The sequence below is a fragment of the Equus asinus genome, chromosome 10, assembly GCF_041296235.1.
Source record: "Equus asinus isolate D_3611 breed Donkey chromosome 10, EquAss-T2T_v2, whole genome shotgun sequence".
Taxonomy (NCBI): Eukaryota; Metazoa; Chordata; class Mammalia; order Perissodactyla; family Equidae; genus Equus; species Equus asinus.
Window position 1 is genome coordinate 48,861,331 of NC_091799.1, and position 20,476 is coordinate 48,881,806.

General features: G+C 47.4%; 1 protein-coding gene across 2 annotated transcripts; it reads left to right on the forward strand.

The window, feature by feature from the left end:
- The first annotated feature begins 213 nt into the window (after nucleotides 1–213).
- On the forward strand, nucleotides 214–15,381 carry VCP (valosin containing protein). Of its 2 annotated transcripts, none has more exons than XM_044779287.2 (17): nucleotides 214–1,296; nucleotides 4,484–4,595; nucleotides 4,780–4,952; nucleotides 6,067–6,209; nucleotides 6,900–7,030; nucleotides 7,568–7,699; nucleotides 8,732–8,834; nucleotides 9,489–9,622; nucleotides 9,703–9,838; nucleotides 10,195–10,307; nucleotides 10,932–11,096; nucleotides 11,186–11,308; nucleotides 11,578–11,790; nucleotides 11,988–12,296; nucleotides 12,576–12,725; nucleotides 14,406–14,560; nucleotides 14,715–15,381. In XM_044779287.2, the coding sequence occupies exons 1-17, from the start codon at nucleotides 1,280–1,282 to the stop codon at nucleotides 14,818–14,820; spliced, it is 2,415 nt and encodes an 804-aa protein (XP_044635222.1). In that variant the 5' UTR covers nucleotides 214–1,279; the 3' UTR covers nucleotides 14,821–15,381. The 2 variants fall into 2 exon arrangements, with proteins under 2 accessions (XP_044635222.1, XP_070375354.1); XM_070519253.1 differs by having other exon boundaries at nucleotides 969–1,300.
- Nucleotides 15,382–20,476: the final 5,095 nt, after the last annotated feature.

Below are 20,476 nucleotides of genomic sequence, written 5' to 3' on the forward strand. Positions count from 1 at the left end.
GGTCTGGAAGGTGGTCTGGGAAGGCTTTTCAGGACAAGGGCAGGTGTTTGATTCTTAGAGGGGAAGGACAAGCAGATCTCTTGAGTCTGTCAGAGTGACTTCTCATCCCCTCCCTAATCCCGCATTGCAGAAATTTGGGATTTGACTCTCAGTGAAATGTGTTTGTATGGATAGGGGGTGAAGGGTGAATTAATTCAGCATGCCACTAAAGCTGCCTATTGAATATAGTCCGGGCTAATTGACATTTTGGGCCCAAGGACTTCAAGTATCAGCATGCACTTTTCTTGCTGCTTTGGGCTCTGTTGAAGCTGCTGTGTGTTTTGTGGTTTCCTTTTGACCCCTCTCTGTACTTGAGTGCCCTCCCTTCTCCAGCCATTAGTATTAATACTCAGTGGTAACAGGAAGTATGTACCTCCAAGCCCTGAGGAACTTTAATGCCTGTGGAATTAGGGTTACCAGGGGGTGCAGTGAAACTAGGGTAGAGTTGATTAAGAGCTGGGGAGCTAGTCAAAACGTCCAGAGGAGGGGTGGCTGGAGTCAGCGTTTTGAAGGAGTAAGGAGGGGGTTAGGGTGGATTCTCAGGTTTTGGAAGAAGACGGGTGTGTAGGTTATCACTACAACAGGACTAGACTAATACAAGGGTTCAGTCCATTGTGCCAGGTTCTTCCAGCAGGATAAGCTCAGGAGCCAATGAACTCGAGCCAAGTGGGAGAGTCCACCTCCCAGGGATTAAAGGCTCTCCTTTCGCCCGTCGCTCTCGCCCTTTTCCTCTCGTTGATTGGTCGAGAATCCTAATCCATGGAGGAAGCGCAGCGTTGCGGCCAATTGACGTGGCGTTACTAGGCATGTGGCCTCCCTGAGGCGGGAGCCCGGCCACAAGCGAGTTCCCTGATTGGCTCTGGTCCGCGGGTTGCTGGGGAGAGGCGCGGGGAGGCGGGCGGGAGTCCCGGGGCAGGCGCTGATTGGCTGAGGTGAGAGCCCCTCTCCTTCCGATGATTCGGCTCTTCTCTGCTCAGTCTCAGCGGAGCGTCTACTGCCGTCGTCGGAGTCGCTGCTGCAGCTCCCCCCTCGCGGATCAGAGCCAGCGCCGCCCGCCCGCCCGCCCGCCCGCCCGCCGCCCAAGTGCAGCCGAGAGGAAGCGAGAGGGAGGCCGCTGCGGGCTCGTCGCTGCTGCTCGCCCCCGCCCGGGAGAGCCGAGCCCGGCCCAGTCGGCCGCCTGCCGCCCTTCCTAGCCGTTACTCTCGGGCCGCCCCAGCCGCCGGCCGGAGAGGCGCGCGCCATGGCCTCGGGAGCCGAGTGAGTGCGTGCCGCCGCGGCGCGCCGGGAGGTGGAGGCCGGGCGGGCGGGAGGCGAGGAAGGGGCGAGCGGGGCCGGGCGGCTGCGCGCCCGCGCGCCCCCTAGGCGGGCTTCGCCCGGCCCGGGCGGATCGTGCTGTGTCATGCAGGCCGCTCGGGCCGCTCGGCCCCGGGAACGGCCGTCCGGCCCGGCCGGGATGGCCGCCCGCTGGGCAGGCGCGGGGCCCCGCGGGTCGAGACGCCGCCCGCGACCCGGCCTGCCGCCGCTGAAGGCCTCTGGTCCCGGCGAGCAGGCCCCGGCCCGACGCCGACCGGGCCCGGTGGGCGTGGACTCGGGGCCACGTGAAGGCCGGAGAGGCCGGACACCGAGGCAGAGGCCCAGGCGGGGAGGCCCGCGAGCCCGGGGGAGTCACGACGGCCCCCGCGGAGCGGCCGGCCTGCCCTGGTGGCGTCCTCGAGCGGAGGTGGGGGCTGTTGGGGAGAGGCCGCCTGCTTTCGCTGTGGCCTTCCTGCTGCTCTGGGCCTGTCGTTCTCCACACGAGACAGCTTTACTCAGTTTCCCTTGGTGTTATGAAATGGGGGCAGGGAGAACAGAACTTGTCTTCTCTCTACTATTTTAGGTTCCTGCTAAAAGTTCGAATCTCGGTTCATATTTTGAGGGCCTTCCTAGATTTCAGTCTTCGTGGAGTGAAGGTTAAAGTTGCCCTGTGTCTTCAGACACACATGCTCCTTTCCCCAAGCTGCTGTGTTGAGAAATCCTCGGCTTCCCACCCTTCGGGAAAGCATACGATAAAACCTGGTCTCCTTTGCCCATTGAATTTAGAATCAAGAGCTTGAGACTGAAAAGGAAAAAAACTCTTCTATGCAAATCACCTTCTTGACTCGAGGAGAGTTTAGTTTTTTGAAGTGTGTTCCTTTTTTTCAAGTTTCTGAATCAAGATGAAGTATTACTTAGGTGCCTATTTAAAAGGACTACTTATTGAAGTTTAAAATATTCTCTTAGATTATCCTGTCAGTCTTTTGTTTTTAAGATTCAAAATAAAAATCCAAAATTCTTGGAACCTGGTACCATAGATGGTTTCTAATCTCTAAGTCATCTTGATGACTCCTAACTCCAAGTCCCCTGTGGCCCACTGGGGTTCTAGAAAGGGTCTGACTCATGCAGAAGACAATGGAGGATGTCCTCAAAGACCCTCCAGGACTGCTGTTGGTCCGTAATCAGGCTGAATTCTCTCTTTTAGAGGTGCCTTCCCTCGATCTCAGTAGACGTGGGATTAAAAGTTTTTAAGGGAAGAGCATACCACTCATCTCTAGTGCCAGGGTCAGGAGTGGTAGGCAGATTGGAGGTCTTTCCTAGAAGATAGCTTAAATTCCTAGAATTGGGGTTAAAATACAAACTATGATGACGAGAGGCATGTGGCATTTTATTTTTGTTTAGCCTCAGTCCTATAGATCAAATGGGAACATGGGCAGCTCTTGGAGGGTATTTTGTTGTGTGTGGGAGAGGGAGAATTGATGGCTTTAAATTGCCGGCAGCTTCACCTTGACCACACTTGCCTTCCAGGGTGTTAATAAGCATGGGAAGACTGCTTTCCCTGCAGCATTGCCCCCAGAGTGCCACACTTTTGGGTTGGGGGAGGCAAGTTTAAAGTGAGCAAACTCCACTCTTGGAAACTAGTTTAAAGGCCATGATTAAAGATGCAGCTTATGTGAGAGGATCAGCAGAAAACTTAAACCTTGTTAGATGAGTGGGATTCATATTTCTATTGTGTATATCAGGACCAAAAGATGTAAAAACTCCGTAACTTCCTTGCTCATATTCCAGAGCACAGGCTTCCCTTTCTCTTGCAAGTTGTGAAGATATCTCCAATAGGAATACTGTTTTGTTTTGTTGACTGAGGTATCCCCAGATCCTAGAACAGTGCCTGGTGTATAACAAACATAAACTCATTATTTGTGGAGTGAAGAAATAATTCATGAAAAAGATCCTTTTTTATTTAATTCTTTGCTTCCTCCATTGTCTGGGCCTCCCTATTTTGGTTAATTCTCATGTATTCCTGAACCTTACTAAGAGGAGGTACCTCTTCAAAGGGAGAGCCCACTGAGTCTAGTTAGCAAAGGCTGGAAATGAGCTAGGTAAGAAATTAGTGTTGGGTGAATGATCTTAGCTTCTAGGAAATGATAGAAACTGTTTGGACAGTTTAAACTGAATTTAGATTCATGCAACCTTGATTTGGGTGAGAAGGATTTGGATTTGCCCCATGTCTCAGCATTTCTTGGTTTTGACTATTTGAACCAACTTCATGGAGTTGTGTGCCTTTGCGGAGATTACTGTGAAGCTCCTTTTAAGCTTGAGCTTCTTTCTGAAGGTTCCAGATCTGTTAGTGTTTTTTTTTTCCTTCAAATCTGATGGTCTGTGTGTTTGACATTCCTGTGGTACATAGAATGCTCTGGCATTCAGCAGGTTTAGCCAGTAAGGAGTGTAGTGCTAATGCTTCTGCGTCATTGTCCCCAGGCTTCCTTGGTGGGACTTGGGGCCTCCCTGAGCCCTATGGGAAGTTGTCATGCTCACTTGATTCTGCAAGAAGGTTAGCAAAGAAAGAGCTTGTGCTTTATTTTGCAGTGCTAATCATAGTGACCATTAATACCATGTACCAGGCATTGTGTTGAACATTTTGCATTCATTATCTCACTTAAGACGTGATCCTCTGAGATAGGTACTACTGTATTTCCCATTTTACAGATGGAGACATCAGCTTCTGGAGAGGTTAAAACTTAGCCAAGATTACAGTTGAGCACTGGCAGGTTTGGAATTCAGCCTTAGCAGGACCGAATACAGAGTCCCTTCTCTTAATCAGTATTCTCTATCAGTCTAAACTATTTTCACTTCTCTAATTGCCACTTTGGCCTCCACTTCTATTTTGTCTTCTTAGGCCATAGTTTCCTGACCCTAGAGCAAAATCACTTGGGGCTTTATAGCTAGGATACCAGTGCTCAGAACGCCAAGACCTGCTAGAATGGGAATTGTAATATGTGCTAGGACCTTGGCTGAATTTCCCTCATCTGAGCTCTCTGATGTAGAGATGACTTCATTTATCCACTATTTCTCTCTGAAGTATGAGCTTTAGAAACTACTGGGGACTGGGACTAGAGTATGTATTGGGACTGACTTCATTTTCTCTTTCTAGTTCAAAAGGTGATGACTTATCAACAGCCATTCTCAAACAGAAGAACCGCCCCAATCGGTTAATTGTTGATGAAGCCATCAATGAGGACAACAGTGTGGTGTCCTTGTCCCAGGTAAGTTGGGTCCACAGTCCAGTCTTTCCTATTTCGTTTAACCTGAGGGCTTTTCCCAGGTTTCTTTTCTCATTTTTTTTGCAGTGACCACAGATAGACTGGGGTTTACTGGGAGTCCCAACCTCCAGGGCTGCTGCTTACTCCCTGGCCCAGTGACCCAAAGGCCTTAACCTTCTTTCCTCAGCCCAAGATGGATGAGCTGCAGTTGTTCCGAGGTGATACAGTGTTGCTGAAAGGAAAGAAGAGGCGGGAAGCTGTGTGCATTGTGCTTTCTGATGACACGTGTTCTGACGAGAAGATTCGAATGAATAGAGTTGTTCGGAATAACCTTCGCGTACACCTAGGGGATGTCATCAGGTGTGTGTGGGGTTTTTGGCCCCTTAGGGATGGGAGGCCAGCGACAGCCTGCATTACAGGCAGGACCCCAACGAAGGCCTTGGCAGCTGGAGATATTGGAAGCCTTCTAGCCATGGGAAGATTTATGTTTCAGGGTTGTCTTTAGGTTTTGGTTCTACTTCCTTGGGACTGAAAATCTGCCTCTGCATGACCCTTGGGACAAGTTGGCGTTTCTGTGACTTTCTTGATGCCTTTATTTTTTCTACCAGAGATATAATTTGTCACACCATAGACCCTGGTTTAGGATACCATTTCAGGGCATGTGTTTGCCAGATAACTTCACTATTGTTTGGGATTAATGGCTTGTGTTGGGGTTGGAATGAGGCAGGAGTGTGGGCATAGAAGGTGGACTCCTAGCAGGTCTTTTTAAGGATCCAAGTTAATCCAGGAGAGAGGTGTAGTTTGAGCCAGACCCAGGATAGCTCCAGGCTGGGTGACTTGGGACTTCAGTTTAGCCAAGAGACTCTCCTATCTTGGTGTCATCTCTAGCCACTGCTACCCAACCACCTGTCACCTGGCCAGGAATATCTCAGGCTTCTGATTCTTTTTTATGGATTTTAGGTTCCATGTAGCTTTTCTTCTGGAGGTGCTTAGTCACTTTCTCAAGGTGCTTTGACCACCTGGCTGAGATTATTTTTTCACTTCTATTTCTCTGATCCTGACACTTGTCAGACTAAGGCCTCCCTTTGTAATATTGGGTCACCAATATTAGCCAAAATGGGTCATCCTTGGATTTCTCTCACTGAAGACGCTCTCTCCCATGTCGTCTTTGTGGGAATTCCAGATGTGGGGGTCTTTCTTTGGGCTCACTAATTAGGCGTGGGTAGCCCCAGTAGCTTCTTCTGTTGACTACTGCTACTACCACGCCCTGAGTATGACCTGTTTTTTGTTTTAGTTCTGTTTGGCTGTTCCTTTGCCCTCACTCCCACCCTGCCCTTCTGCCTCTCTTCACCTAAAGCCATCCCTGCCTTTTTTCTTTCGCTCGCCATCAGCTCTCTGTGCCAGGCCCTTTTGGACACCCAGTGCTTGGGGCTGCAGTGTGGTTGGTAACGTGGAGTCTGCTTGTCATCCTCAGCATCCAGCCATGCCCCGATGTGAAGTACGGCAAACGTATCCATGTGCTGCCCATCGATGACACGGTGGAAGGCATCACTGGCAATCTCTTTGAGGTATACCTTAAGCCGTACTTCCTGGAAGCTTATCGACCCATCCGGAAAGGTGAGAGAGAATTCTAGGGACTGAGATTAAGGATGGTTGCTTGTAGGGGTACTTGGGAGTAAACTTTGGAACATTTTTGTTTCTTTCTCATGTACGTTTGCATACACATGCATTCTGCACACATGCTCATGTGTACTCTCTCCTTTCCCATTCCTCCCCCACACACTGTTCCCCCATTCCCACTTCCTGCTCCAGTAGAGTAAGCTATTTTCTCTTGTATCTCTGAAGGAGGTGGTGGGCCATTTTGGCTGTGTTTCAGTCCCAAGTGTATTTAATATTTAGCACAGCTCTACTGTTGGTGTTGGTTGTGAAAGCTTGGTTTACCTATACCCCAGAAGTCAAAAACCTTATGGACTTCTGGCACATCAGGTTTTGCTCACTATCCTCTTGAGTGGCAGAGGGACTCGTCACAGTCTAGCTTTCTCCTCTTACCTAATGGCCTGACAAGGGGTGCCATGTCCACGCCCAGGATCCGAACCGGCGAAACCCTGGGCCACCGCAGTGGAGGGCGCAAACTTAACCACTCGGCTACGGAGCCGGCCCCTTACCTAATTCTTAATAGCATGGTGGGAAGGAGAAAGGGCAATGTTTAGTGAACTTGGCATTCTAGACCCTATGTTCTGATGAGGAATTCTTATGTGGTCTGGTAGTTGACACCTTTAACTGCCCTCGTGCTGATTGCTCTCACAGGAGACATTTTCCTTGTCCGGGGTGGAATGAGAGCTGTAGAATTCAAAGTAGTGGAGACAGATCCCAGCCCTTACTGCATTGTTGCTCCAGACACGGTGATCCACTGTGAAGGGGAGCCTATCAAACGAGAGGTGAGTTCTCTCCCTGATCCTGATTACTCCCTGTCTCTGATTACTCAGTGGGGCAGTCATGTGGTAGCTATCAAGACTGAGTGTTTTCTGGCCCTAAACTTCTTTCCAGAGGTGGGAAACCTCCTAGCTATTCCTTTCTGGGCCTAGGGGTTTCTTAGAAGTATCTGATACCAGTAATTTTAAAAATCTAGATTGAACCCAAAGGATCTAAGTGGTTGGAATAATTTTTGGAGAAGTGATGCTGGTGATGGCACCCAGACTTCTGCCTGTTTCCCAGAGTTTCAAGCCTCAGGTCTTAGAGGGGGATCCCTTCTCGGTAAGACTAAGGACAGTGTGAGAGAGAAAGGTTATGCTAGAAATCTTTGCTTTGAAACTTTTAGAGTTGTTCTTAGAGGCAGGATCCTTTTAGAGGAGCATCTCCTCATACAGCAGATTTCTCTACAACATATTGTGAAAAGATTTGGAGAAACTCAACTTTTGCTGATAGTTTTGCTGATACTCCTGCCTTCTCCTTTTCTTTATCTCCTTCATATTCAGGATGAGGAAGAATCCTTGAATGAAGTAGGCTATGATGACATTGGTGGCTGCAGGAAACAGCTAGCTCAGATAAAGGAGATGGTGGAGCTGCCCTTGAGACATCCTGCCCTTTTTAAGGCAATTGGCGTAAAGGTGGGCATCCTGGGCTGTGGGATGTAGTGTAGGGTGATAATTAATGAGTATTGGGTGTCTAATCCCCAGACCTGTTTTCATACTATGTTTCATTGTTGCCTTGGCTTAGAGAGGCAGTAATGCCCTCCTTGTGTTTATAGAGGGCTGTAAGTTCATTAAAGCTACTAATGGATTGGAACAAAGCGGGCCAGTTAAGTTCTCTGTCACGTATCTTTTTTGTTAAAACCTTTTAAAAATGTAAAAACCGTTATCATCTCATGGACCTGATAAAAACAAATCTCACATTGTTTGCTGCCTTGTTCCAGAACAATGCTGCCCAATAGAAGTAGAAGTTGAATTTGCAGAGTGTAAAGGGTCCCGAGTCCAAAACATTTGAGAACTGTTGTTCTAGAATGTAATTTCCCAGCCATTTCCATATGATGAGACATGCTGAAGGTGAAGTTATCACCCCTTTCCCTAGTATGCGCCATGCAAATAATTTTATCTTCTATGTGGGCCCTTCTCATGTGCTGCTTGTGGATGAGGCCACAGAAAAGACAGCTTCAAAGAGGAAAACTTGTGGTTGGCGGTAAGGAAAAGCATTCCAACACGATAATAAATCCTGGAGGGTTGTCATTACCGGACTGAGTGAACCTCTGGCACACTCCTAAATGGCTAAGCTAGTCCTTGGCCCTTGTCTGTCTAAAGTCAAGCCCTTGGCCTAATGGTCTCTTGCTTTTCCCTCATCTTTAGGATCTTCAGACTCACACTAGAGTTTCTTAGGCTGATTTTTCTGCCCTTATTCTCCTATGCAGGTTGCAATCATAAGCGTTGTCAGGTTTCTAGCAGTATTTTCTTTCCTGATAAGAGGAGTATGGTGTGAAATAAACTGTATTCCTAGCAGCTACTGCCGAGGGCTCATTCTTAACTGGTGTCAGGGTTGAGGTCTGATTCTTTCTCTAGGTAGAGCCCTAGGGAAGCCATTTTAGGGTGGATGAGATTAGGAGAAGGTAAGAGTATGAACCTAATGACGTCCTCTTTACTGTTCCTCAGCCTCCTCGGGGAATCCTGCTCTATGGACCTCCTGGAACTGGGAAGACCCTGATTGCTAGAGCTGTAGCAAATGAGACTGGAGCCTTCTTCTTCTTGATCAATGGTAGGAGACTTGGTTCACCTTATGTTTGGCTGGATTCAACACTAACCTTAGCATGATCCAGTCTCATGAGTTGGAGAACCCATTGACACATTTATTTGCACATATGCCCTCATGTAAACTTGAGCATCTTTCATCTGTTGGGGTACATTACAGATAGATAAGCAGCAAGGGGAAGTTACTCTACTCTGGTGCCCCCTGATCTGTGCCCCTTGAGAAAGATTGGTGGACAGGCTGAAGACATTTAGGGGGAGCAAGTGAGAATGAGAACTCAAAAAATCTATGCTCATTTATTTGAGAGCGTTTGGGGGAAGATTGGCTGCGATCAGCTGGCTCTTTGAGAATGATATTTAGCTGGTAGAATCCAGCTGGTGTGTTGTTTCTCCTGTTCTGGCCAGAGGTTCCAGAGCATCTGCTGTCATTTTCACACTTTCAGCTCTTCTATGAGATAAGTGTACTGAGTCTCTTGGCTTCTCCCCAGCCTGGCCTGGTGGCTGTCCTGGGATAGTGGCGAGTTGAGACTATGAGAAAGTAGGTAGAGGTTACCACATTTTCACCCAGGACCTGTCTCTGGGTTGGGCAAACAAGATATTTGATTTCTTTTGGGATTGAGGAAGGATGGAGTTTGTCATTGCCTCCATTCTATATGCTTTTTAGGTCCTGAGATCATGAGCAAGTTGGCTGGTGAGTCTGAGAGCAACCTTCGTAAAGCCTTTGAGGAAGCAGAGAAGAATGCTCCTGCTATCATCTTCATTGATGAGCTGGATGCCATCGCTCCCAAGAGAGAGAAAGTAGGAACTTAGCCGAGGGGAGATAGTAGGGGGTTGAAAGGTCGTGACTTCACTTCTGACCAGACATCCTGTCCTGACAGACCCATGGGGAGGTAGAGCGGCGTATTGTATCACAGTTGTTGACCCTTATGGATGGCCTAAAGCAAAGAGCACATGTGATTGTCATGGCAGCAACCAACAGACCCAACAGCATTGACCCAGCCCTACGACGTTTTGGTAAGGATCCCAAATTTCTTTCAACCCTGTCCTTGCTCATAAGGAGATAATGGCTCTACTGGGCTGTATTTCTTTGATCCCGTATCTGTCCTTCTTTGAAGTCATCTACTTCTGAGGATTTCTTGAACCTGTTTGCAGTGATAGGGCCAAGGGGTCCTTTCACTTATCCCATGTCCTGTCTAGGGTGACCAGCCATCCTGGTTTGCCTTAGACTGAGGGGTTTCCCAGGACATAGAGTTTTCATTGCTAACCAGGACAGTCCTGGGCAAACTGTGATGATTGGTCACTTAAGGCCTGTCCCTTCTTCCCTCTTGACCAGAAATGAGCCCTCTCTGTGTTCACACACTGTCCCACAGGTCGCTTTGACAGGGAGGTAGATATTGGAATCCCTGATGCTACAGGACGCTTGGAAATTCTTCAGATCCACACCAAGAACATGAAGCTGGCAGATGATGTGGACCTGGAACAGGTGGGGTGGTGATGAGGGCTGGCCAGGAGTTAGGATATCTGTTTCCAGGCAGTTGAAGAGACTGGCTAGGGACATAAGCTTAAGATACGAGGAGATGGATTTTTTTTTTTTAAGATTTTATTTTTTCCTTTTTCTCCCCAAAGCCCCCCAGTTCATAATTGTATATTCTTCCTTGTGGGTCCTCCTAGTTGTGGCATGTGAGACACTGCCTCAGCGTGGTTTAATGAGCAGTGCCATGTCTGTGCCCAGGATTTGAACCAACGAAACACCAGGCCGCCTGCAGCGGAGCATGCAAACTTAACCACTCGGCCACGGGGCCAGCCCCTGAGGAGATTGATTTTGATTCCTGGGCAAGGAAAGGGAAATGATCTGAGATTGAATCCCGGAAACTGGATTTGGCATGTTTCTCAGTTGACACTATGTTAGAGTAAACCAGAATTTTGGGGGCAGCTTTATTGCCAGGCCCGAAGTCCAGGTTTGAATACTTAAAACACAGCCAGTGAAAGGGAAATGGGAGAACCCAGAGATAGGAGTCGGGGGAAGGGGCCAGGATTCTGTTGTCTCTGAGCTTCCTAAGGCAGCTTGTCTTAGAGATGGGATAGTAAGTAGATCTTCTCTCTGCAGGTAGCCAATGAGACTCATGGGCATGTGGGCGCTGACTTAGCAGCCCTGTGCTCGGAGGCTGCTCTGCAGGCCATCCGCAAGAAGATGGACCTCATTGACCTGGAGGATGAGACCATCGATGCTGAGGTCATGAACTCCCTGGCGGTTACTATGGATGACTTCCGGGTGAGAACTGCACCTCCATCTCAGGTATACACACATGCACTTTGACCTCTCCCCTGGCAAGTCTCATCCCATTTTTCTTCCTTTTTTAGTGGGCCCTGAGCCAGAGCAACCCATCAGCACTGCGGGAAACTGTGGTGGAGGTGCCACAGGTGACCTGGGAGGACATTGGGGGCCTGGAGGATGTCAAACGTGAGCTTCAGGAGCTGGTCCAGGTAGGGTAGCTTGGTCCAGGGTAAGTCACTGCCTCAGTACATTGTAATTGAACTGAGTGGTCTTGGGGGTGTTGGCATATTCATTGCAGGAATTGTGAGAGCATAATTCAGGAGGCTGGTATTCTCAGGTTGGAGGTGCTAAGGAGCCTGCTTCTAGGGAACCTGGGTCTTCCACCGTGGAGTGGTGGGGTAGGGGGGAATGCTTCTGTTTCGTTAGGTTTCTTTCACACTATGCCGGATCCTGGAGCCCTCTTTCCTTTTCCTTTTAGTATCCTGTAGAGCACCCAGACAAATTCCTGAAGTTCGGCATGACACCCTCCAAGGGGGTATTGTTCTATGGACCTCCGGGCTGTGGGAAAACCTTGCTGGCCAAAGCCATCGCTAATGAGTGCCAGGCCAACTTCATCTCTATCAAGGGTCCTGAGCTGCTCACCATGTGGTTTGGAGAGTCTGAGGCCAATGTCAGGGAAATCTTTGACAAGGTGAGCTACACGTGGCTGGGCTATCTATTCACTTGCTTGGGGGTAAGGTAGGGATAGAGGTTGTTTCTTTGGGGGGTTAGGACCATCTCGTTCTGGCAGCTCAGCTGTGGCAGTGAAGGTCACTTTATTTTCTTTTCCCACTCAGGTCTGAGAGACCCACTTGTGCTAATGCTTGAGTCCCCCTGTCCTTCCCACAGGCCCGCCAAGCTGCCCCTTGTGTACTATTCTTTGATGAGCTGGATTCGATTGCCAAGGCCCGTGGTGGTAACATTGGAGATGGTGGTGGGGCTGCTGACCGAGTCATCAACCAGATCCTGACAGAAATGGATGGCATGTCCACAAAAAAGAATGTGTTTATCATTGGTGCTACCAACCGGCCTGACATCATCGATCCTGCCATCCTGCGACCTGGCCGCCTTGATCAGCTCATCTACATTCCGCTTCCTGATGAGAAGTCCCGAGTTGCCATCCTCAAGGCCAACCTGCGCAAGTCCCCGGTTGCCAAGGCAGGTGCAAGGTCATGGGCCAGTGGGGGACCTTTTTGAGTCCTTAGGCTAGTGTGGAGTGCTCTTTGGTTCCTGGACAAGATTCCATTAGGGATTTCTGGAGTTAGGGTGTAAAGGAAGTTGGAAGATTTGAGGGTATTAGGATAATCTAGAGTCAGAGATAAAATAAGGTGCCAAAAATGGGACAAACTAGAATTGGGAGTGCTTGGGTGGCTCGAGATCAGTGTATCACAGGGGAGGAGAGGCTAAATGCTCAGGTAGCTCTGTTGCTGCTTTTAGGACGTGGATTTGGAATTTCTTGCGAAGATGACTAATGGCTTCTCAGGAGCTGACCTGACAGAGATTTGCCAGCGTGCTTGCAAGCTGGCCATCCGTGAATCTATTGAGAGTGAGATTAGGCGAGAACGGGAGAGGCAGACCAATGCCATGGTGAGTAGGCACCCTTTCCCCAAATGTGCCAGTCATGGGGAGCCAGGGGACAGTTTCTACCATGCATGGAGTTAAGAGTATAAAGTTTTTGAAAGATAATCTGACTGAGATGTTTAGCAGGGCCTCAAAGAGAAAGAATGCTGGGGTTCACCCCTTTGGTCTGGAATTAGAAAGGCTGAGAAGAGATGGCCAGACTAATGCTCAGTCTGAACTGGGCTGGGCTCCATGAGGGAAATCAAGCTGCGATTGTATAGATAAACAAACAGAACAGGGCTTAGAACCTGCCAAGTAACGCCTCAAGTTAAATGCAAAATCATGTGTGTGTGTAGATAGGTACTCTGTATCATCTTACTTCTTTCTCACCATGTCATGGCATAATGTTAGAGACTTACTGAATGAATGGAGGGAGTCTGTGACATCTCTTCTCCCTTTCATAAAAGTCTAGAAACTACTGATAAATGAATCCTAGGGAGCAATGTCTTGGAACTCACAGCAATTGGAGTGGCTTCTTAGTGGAGGAGACAGGGTTTGACCTGGGCTATGAAGGGAGGGTAGGATTCTTTCTTTTTTTTTTTTTTTTTTTTTTGAGGGGGTGGATTGGGCCTGAGCTAACATCTCCTGCCAATGCTCCTCCTTTTCCCTGAGGAAGACTGTCCCTGAGCTAACATCTGTGCCAGTCTTCCTCTGTTTTGTATTGTATGTGGGATGCCGCCTCAGCATGGCTTGATGTGTGGTGGAGGTCTGTGCCATGGTTCTGAACTGGCAAACCCCGGGCTGCCAAAGCGGAGTGCACGGAACTTAACCACTACACCACTGGGCTGGCTTCCAAGAGTAGAATTTTGACAGAAGAGCCCAAGTAAGCTACTTGAAAAGTAGGATTGCAGGAATTGGGGAAAACCTGGTTAGATTTAAGAGGGTATATCTTACTGGAAGTGAGGCCACTTGGTAAAGTGTCATTCAGATGTGGTAAGCACTGAGAGCCGTTGACATTTCTTTTTAAAATTTAGGTGTATTGGGGCCAGCCCGGTGGCGCAGCAGTTAAGTTCTCATGCTTTGCTTCCGTGGCCTGGAGTTTGCGGGTTCAGATCCCAGGCCTGGACCTTTGAGCTCATCAGGCCATGCTGTGGCAGGCATCCCACATATAAAATGGAGGAAGAAGGGCACAGATGTTAGCTCAGGGCCAGTCTTAGTCAGCAAAAAGAGGAGGATTGGTGGTGGACGTTAGCTCAGGCTAATCTTCCTCAAACAAACAAAATGTAGGTGTATTGAGGTATAATTTACATATAGTAAAATTCACCATTTTTGAGTGTACTATTTCCATGGTTTTTTGACAAATGTGTTTAAGTTTTGTAATTGCTACCGTAGTTGAGATACAGAAATTTCTGTCATCCCAAAAAGTTCCCTCATGCTACTTTAGTCAGCTTCTTTTTACCACCCTGAGCCCCTGGCAACCACTGATATAATTTCTGTCCCTACAGTTTTGCCTTTTCCAGAATGCATTGACAGGTTTTCAGCAGGGCAGTGACTCGATTTTAGGAAGATTGGCCTGGAGACTTAAATTGGATTGGAGAGGCAGGGAGACCAATAAGCTACTGCAATAATGGGGGGCAGGGAGGCCAGAGAAGGAATCCAGGCTGGGCCTTAACCAGCCCTGGTGGTCTGTGTTTACCAACTCCGCAGGAGGTGGAAGAGGATGATCCAGTGCCTGAGATCCGCCGAGATCACTTTGAGGAAGCCATGCGCTTTGCCCGCCGATCTGTCAGTGACAATGACATCCGGAAATACGAGATGTTTGCTCAGACCCTTCAGCAGAGTCGGGGCTTTGGCAGCTTCAGGTAAGCAGGTTGCAGTGGGCAGTGCTTAGGTTGTCTTGGGGAACTGTACAGCCAAGGTAGTGGGAGTCCTAAGGAGGCTAGAAGGGTTAGTTGTGAAAATTCTACACAGGCCCTGTCCTAACCCTCTTTTTTGGCTCTGCTCTTGTGCACACAGATTCCCTTCAGGAAACCAAGGTGGAGCTGGCCCCAGTCAGGGCAGTGGAGGTGGCACAGGTGGCAGTGTGTACACGGAAGACAATGACGATGACCTGTATGGCTAAGTGGTGGTGGCCAGCGTGCAACAAGCTGGCCTGGCTGGACCTTGTTCCCTGAGGGTGGGGGCGCCCGCCCAGGAGGGACCAGGGGTGCGCCCATGGCCTGCTCCATTTCTTAGTCTGAACAGTTCAGCTACAGTCAGACTCTGGACAAGGGGCTTTCTGTTGAAAAAAAACAAAACGTAACAAAAGCGATAAAAATAAAAGTGATTTTCATTTGGGAGGCGGAGAGTGAATTACCAACAGGGAATTGGGCCTTGGGCCTACACCATTTCTGTTGTAGTTTGGGACAGTGCAGGGACCTGTGTGGGTGTGAACCGAGGCACTGTCGCCACTCCCCACAGTAAAGCATCTGCACGTCACTCAATGCTGCCCAAGCCCTCCCTTCTTCCCCCTACCCAACCTAGGAAGGAGGGTGAAGGGCCACAGTTGCTGGGTGTTTATATAGAGAATAGGTTGATTTTACTTTACATGCTTTTCGGTTAATGTTGGAAAACTAATCACAAGCAGTTTCTAAACCAAAAATGACATGTTGTAAAAGGACAATAAACATTGGGTCAAAATGGAGCCTGTGTCCTGGCCCCTGTGCCTGCTTCTTTTCATGGGAAGGGCCTTGGGCTACCCCTCACTGCCAAGGCATGTTTCCACATGTGAAATCTTGGAAGCAAGATTGCGCTGTCTTCCTTTCCTGATTAACATCGGTGTGATACTGCTGCCTCGCCCCGTGTCTGCAGTGTCACTGGATGGGACTGCAGCGGAGGGGGAGCAGCCTGATGGAGCTCCAGATGTGGAGAATGTGACATCCTACACCTGTGTTTGATGTGGATGGTAAGGCTAGGCCTGCAGAGCCCTCTTTTCCTGAGCAAGGACTAGATTGGAGTGCCCTCCAAAAATCTTAGGGTTGCAGAAAGATAAGATCTTTGTCTGGAGGTGAATGTTCTTTCGGTGCATCTAAAAATCCTAAACATTCATGCTGTGGTTGAGGATCACTTATCATTATGTCCACCTTTCCTTTATGTAATTTGTATTATAAAAAAAAATAGCTTTTTTCTGATATAAAATTCTAGTATTGGATGTGTTTTTTTCTTAAACTAAACATCCTCCCCTGCTCACAGTTTTACAGATGATTGCTTGTGTAGTTTTTTCCAGGTATAAAGTATCCTCTTCATTCAGCAGGTGCCAGCATACTCACTTAGTGATGCTGGAATCAGTGCCATGATGCCCTGCCCTAAAGGAGGAGTATGGTGCAGAGAAAATAATCTACTGAGTCAAATTTGTATTGGTCGTTCTAGTACTTAGATCAGGCTCTTGTCTGGTCTGTGTAGATAATCTACAAGCACACAAGATTCTTGGCTGATTAAACTGGGGCATCTCGAACTCATGTCCTATGAAATAAATTGTTTTGCACTTTGGGGATTTGAATTGACTGTCACTTGTTTTCCATGAGACTTCCTCCGCCAGATTCTGTCTTTGATCTTCCTTTGGTTCTCCCACCATATGGGTATCCTGGTGGCTTAGCCTTCAGTCTTCTTCCCACTCTGAACCTTATCACTTTGCCTCATCACTCTGGGTTGGCACCGTAACCTCTATGAGGACCAAAGACAAGGTCTTTGGGGGAAGGACGTTCGGTACCTCTGCATCAAGTTATGGGAACAGAACAGAAGGTAAGTGGTATTTTCCCACAAAGTTTGTCTCTAGGGAATACAGTTGGAGCTCTATAGATTCTTTAGGAAAAACCAAGAGCAGACTTAGGGATTTGATTCTGGTTCTAGCACTTGTGCTTAAAGTGGTGTAGCTTCGAACAAGGCGGTTAGCTCTCTTGGGGCCTCTAGATTGTTAATCTGAAGAAAAGATTGGCGCTGCTTTTTTTTTTTTTTAAAGATTTTATTTTTCCTTTTTCTCCCCAAAGCCCCCCACTACATGGTTGTATCTTTTAGTTGTGGATTCTTCTAGTTGTGGCATGTGGGACGCCGCCTCAGCATGGCCTGCTGAGTGGTGCCATGTCCTTGCCCAGGATCCGAACCCGCGAAACCCCGGGCTGCCGCAGTGGAGCATGTGAACTTAACCACTTGGCCACGGGGCTGGCCCCAGCAGTGCTTTGTAAACGCTATAGAAAGTGGTGTGGGACTGTTTGTTGTCAGCTTACACCTGCAGAAGCCTGCTTACTTAAACCAAGAGGCAAGTTGTATAGGCAGTTTTTTCCCCCACTGTTCCCAGAAAGAAATTGGAATGTAATCTTACTGTAGCTAATCACTTCTTCCCATAGGATAAGTGCTACAATTAGAAGATGGGTTTCTAACCAGTAATATGGCATCAAATAGATCACAGAGGGCCAACAGTATACCACAGAGGCAAAAGCAGAAATGGAACTATACACCTAATGTCTTGAGATATATTTGGATTCAAGATACTGATCCTACAAGTTGTCCTGAGAGTCTAATGGTCACACAGTGTCCACAAGGAACACAGGTCTGCCACTTGTTAATTTGGCCAAACTGTGGCAAATGTTAAGTGTTCTTTTTCCTCTTACCCAGTCCTATAACCTACTGAGGACTTAAAAAGACTTAATAATAGAGGACTTGGAGTTTTCATAAAGTTATCCAGAGACGCAAGACTCATTAAATGTCCGTGTGTCAAGTAGAAATTCAGAATTGCAGTAAGAGACTTTCCTGGGGGATAGGTGGGGAGAGGGAAAGTACCTTCAGTTACATTCTTGGCCAGCAGGTGGTGAGTTTTGGACTCAGACCCTATAGACAGGTTTGGACTAAAGCTTTGGAACAGAACAGTGACATTAGTGAGAGGAGGCAGAGGAACAGCATGTACCTTCTGACTGGTGGTTTTTCTCAACCAGATACACAGAGTAGAGGCAGTGTTGTAGAATGGAAAGAGCACTGGATTGGGAGTGTGGACTTGACCTCAGGAACCTCACTTTCTTTGAAGGGCTTGATAGCACCCATTTCCTGATAGTATGGCTATCAGCAAGACACAGATTGTTATGGGGCTGCAAGGAAGGGGAAACCATACGGAGACAGAATCAGAGAAGGCTCTGCAGGTAGTCTGAGCTGGGCTTTAAAGGAGGGTGGGAGACTTGACATGGAGAAGTGCAGGAGAGCAGATTGAGCAAAAGGCACAGAGACTAGATAATACAGAGCATGTTTAAGAAACATCAGGTTGGGGCTGGCCCAAAGGCTGAGTGGTTAAAGTTCCATGCACCCCACTTTGGTGGTCCTGGGTTTGCGGGTTAGGATCCCGAGTGCAGACCTACACCACTCAGCCATGCTGTGGCAGTGACCCACATACAAAGTAGAGGAGGATTGGCACAGATGTTAGCTCAGGGCTAATCTTACTCAAGCCAAAAAAGGATTGGCAACCGATGTTAGCTGAGAGTGAATCTTGCTCACCGTTAAAAAAAAAAGCAGCATCAGGTTGACTAGCAAGGGAGTCCTGGAGTGAATTTGAAGAGATCAAACCACATTGTGAAGAACCTCAAATGTCAGGAGTGAACTTTGTTCTAAAGGTGTTGTGGGTCCTCGAAGATTTAGGCAGGGAAGGGGCAGATTTCAGTGCTAGACAATGCACTTTTGTGTGTGTGTATAGGAAAGCAATTCACCCAGCAATTTGCAAGTGTACAGTACAATATTGTCAACCACATGTGCATCGTTGTGCATGGACAATTCACTTATAAACATTTTAGTTTTATAGAAGCAGTAACGTGCATTGTAGAAATTTAGAAAAATAGAAAATTTTAAAAGTAATAGTCCCAATAACCAGAGATCATATCTTAATAACTTTAGTTCCTATTTTTCTGATTGTTTTTCTGTGCATGTGTGTGAACGTGTGTTTATACATGTGGTAGTTTTAAATCAGAATGAGAGCGTACTGCTTTTTGTCAATAATCTCCACTTTTCCCTTTTCATTTAATCTAATATTCGTACCATATTCAGAGTTTCCCAAGTGACTCGAAAATGTCTTTCACAACTGTTTTGACCAAACCAACTGTCTAGTCTAGGAGCACAGGTTGCATCTGTTATGTTCCTTTAATCCAACTTTTATGACACCTTTTGAAGAGATTGGGTTATGAGAATTGTAGCCATGTGAAGGTTGGATTAGAAGGAATACAGGGCGGGGCTGGCCCTGTGGCCAAGTGGTTAAATTCGCGCGCTCTGCTGCAGGCGGCCCAGAGTTTCGCCGGTTCGAATCCTGGGTGTGGACATGGCACTGCTCATCAAACCACGCTGAGGCAGCGTCCCACATGCTACAACTAGAAGGACCCACAACGAAGAATATACAACTATGTACCGGGGGGCTTTGGGGAGAAAAAGGAAAAAAAATCTTTAAAAAAAAAGGAATATAGGGTAACCAATTTGGCGAGAAATGATGACTGAACTAAGATAGTGATGGCAGAGGTGGAGAGGTGAAGATGGATTTGAAATACATTTCATAGGTATAATTGACAGGGTTATAATTGATGATGGATTAGATTGGGGAGTGAAGAGGAGTCAGGAATGATAGGCTTCTGGCTTGGTATTGGGGTGGATATCATACCCTTCAATAGGAATGGGCACATGGGAGGAAAAGGTTAAAGGGAAAGTTTGGACAAGTTGAATACGAGATGATGTCTAGCAGACTGTTGGATAAGTGGATCTGAGACCTAGGGATGCTTAATAAATGACCCATGCTTTGAAATATGGCACTTAATGGAATTGGATTCAAGACTTTTTTTTTGAGGAAGATTAGCCCTGAGCTAACATCTGCTGCCAATCCTCCTCTTTTTGCTGCGGAAGACTGGCCCTGAGCTAACATCCATGCCCATCTTCCTCTACTTTATATGTGGGACGCCTATCACAGCATGGCTTGACAAGCGGTGCCATGTCCGCACCGGGATCCGAACTGGTGAGCCCCAGGCCGCTGAAGTGGAATGTGCGCACTTAACCGCTGCACCACCGGCCCGGCCCCAAGAAATTTTTTTTTTAATGGTATTGGTAAAATTGGACATCTACTTTGGGGGGGAAGTTAGATTCTCACCTCATACCATACTCAAAAGTTAGATTAACAATCTAAACATAAATATATAAAACTGTGAAAGGTGCTAGGAGAAAGTGTTGTATGGTTTCCATAAAGGAAAATGTTGGTAGATTTAATTACATAAAATTTTAAACTTTGATACAGTAAAAGTCACCTTAAAATTAGGAAATAAACTACAGATTGGGAGAAAATATTTGCATCATACATAATAGGTCGAGTTGTATTTGTGGTAAGCAGGATAATGCTTTCCCCAAAAGGTGTTCACATGGTAATCACTGGAACCTGTGGATATGTTATTTTATATGGCAAAGGGGAGTTAAAGTTGCTAACCAACTGACTTTAAGATAGGAAGAGTATCTTGGATTATCCAAAGTAATTACAAGTGTCCTTAAAAGTGGAAGAGAGAGGTCAAAAAGAGAATGATGTGATGTGAAACTTGCCTTGCCTTTGCTAGCTTGGAAGATGGACCAAGAAGGCCAGTAGCCAAGGAATGTAAGCAGCCTCTCGAAGGCAGGAAAAACAAGGAATGAATCTGTCCAGTGCCTACAGAAAGGAATGCAGCCCTGCCAACCTCTTGATTTTAGCCCAGTGAGAAATATGTCAGACTGCTGACAAAATAAATTTGTGTTTTCTGGTA

What these genes read in the sequence shown, in the direction of transcription:
- VCP (XM_044779287.2), top strand. An exon ending in ATGATGTGGACCTGGAACAG is followed by an intron (nt 10,308 to 10,931) that starts GTGGGGTGGTGA and finishes TTCTCTCTGCAG; the next exon opens with GTAGCCAATGAGACTCATGG. An exon ending in AGCTTCAGGAGCTGGTCCAG is followed by an intron (nt 11,309 to 11,577) that starts GTAGGGTAGCTT and finishes TTTTCCTTTTAG; the next exon opens with TATCCTGTAGAGCACCCAGA.